The sequence below is a fragment of the Hippocampus comes genome, unplaced genomic scaffold, assembly GCF_001891065.2.
Source record: "Hippocampus comes isolate QL1 unplaced genomic scaffold, H_comes_QL1_v1.1 C16902136, whole genome shotgun sequence".
Lineage (NCBI taxonomy): Eukaryota > Metazoa > Chordata > Actinopteri > Syngnathiformes > Syngnathidae > Hippocampus > Hippocampus comes.
The window spans coordinates 1-1,156 of record NW_017840803.1 but is presented as its reverse complement, the minus strand read 5'-3'; the positions used below and the strand labels follow the sequence as shown (position 1 = coordinate 1,156).

At 38.1% G+C, this 1,156-nt stretch overlaps 1 protein-coding gene across 1 annotated transcript; it reads right to left on the bottom strand.

Annotated features, from left to right (window-relative positions):
* Positions 1-13: 13 nt before the first annotated feature.
* Positions 14-937, bottom strand: LOC109509446 (inter alpha-trypsin inhibitor, heavy chain 4-like). Its single transcript, XM_019859296.1, has 4 exons — positions 782-937; positions 495-611; positions 222-390; positions 14-129 (listed from the first exon to the last, which is right to left on the bottom strand). The coding sequence occupies exons 1-4, from the start codon at positions 842-844 to the stop codon at positions 14-16; spliced, it is 465 nt and encodes a 154-aa protein (XP_019714855.1). The 5' UTR covers positions 845-937.
* Between the last annotated feature and the right edge of the window lie 219 nt (positions 938-1,156).

Genomic DNA, 1,156 nt, shown 5'->3' with positions numbered 1-1,156 from the left:
GTGTGTGTGTGTGTTAACCTGAGGTTGGGTCTCCATCCGTGAGGAGTATGAGGATAGAAGCCGAACCTTTCCTCGGGTTCTCATTCAACATACGTGATCCATCCAACAATGCTTCATTAATATTTGTGCCTAAAGCATGTAAAACAACAACATCACTTTGGGGGGCAAATGGTTACATGAGTCCAAATAAAACTTATTTGAACAAGACATGTTGAAATTACCTCCATGCTCTCGAATGTTCCCTGCAAATTCTTTGGCGCTTTTCACATTTTGTGAGTTGGCCTGAACAAGTTCTTGCTTCCAGTAATACAGGGAGCTATCAAAAGTGATGAGACCAAAGAAGTCATCCTCTGCCAGGTCATTCAGGATATGGATTAATGCCGTGCGGGTCTGAGAACAACCATTTTTAATTTATCCATAAATGAAATAACAACATTTGCTGAAATAGTTTCAATCCAAAATAAAACAATTTTACAAAACTCCAATCCCCGTACCTGTTCTATTTTCTTGCCACGCATGGAACCACTTTTATCAATGACAAAGACAACATTCTTTGGAATGCGGGCAAGTTGCGATGGAGCAAAGTGATGGACGAAATATCCACTTGATGTCTGACGAAAAAAAAAATAAAATCTCTTGTTACACCTAATACAGTCATACTGCAAAGAAAATAACATTGCAGGCAGATACACCTTTATTTCCCAAATAGATCCAATAGAAAAGTCGAATAGAAACAAAACTACAACCACAACAGACATCAAAATACATTAAAAGACATTACCTTGATGTCCCCCAGTGACCTGTCTCTGTTGACGTCATAAACTATAACCAGATCTCCGTTCATACCCTTGTCTCCACAGCTGTCACATGTTTTTTGTTGATCCACTGTCGGGTAGAAATGAACCCAGGCCTACAAAAGTTCAAGATCAAAATCAATAAAGTGGAACTGTGAGTTTAGAGGAATAGGTAAAGAGTGACTTAAAAAAATCACTGTATTATTCTTATATAATCAACACCATTTCTTTTGTCTTTGTATTTGTCTTCCCTTGCTGGGATGAATAACTGTACGTTGACTAGAGGATGATAAAAATAAGACATATTCCAACATGTCTTTCCCACAACTGTTCCAACACCGGTTCAGTAATTGAGCAGAATT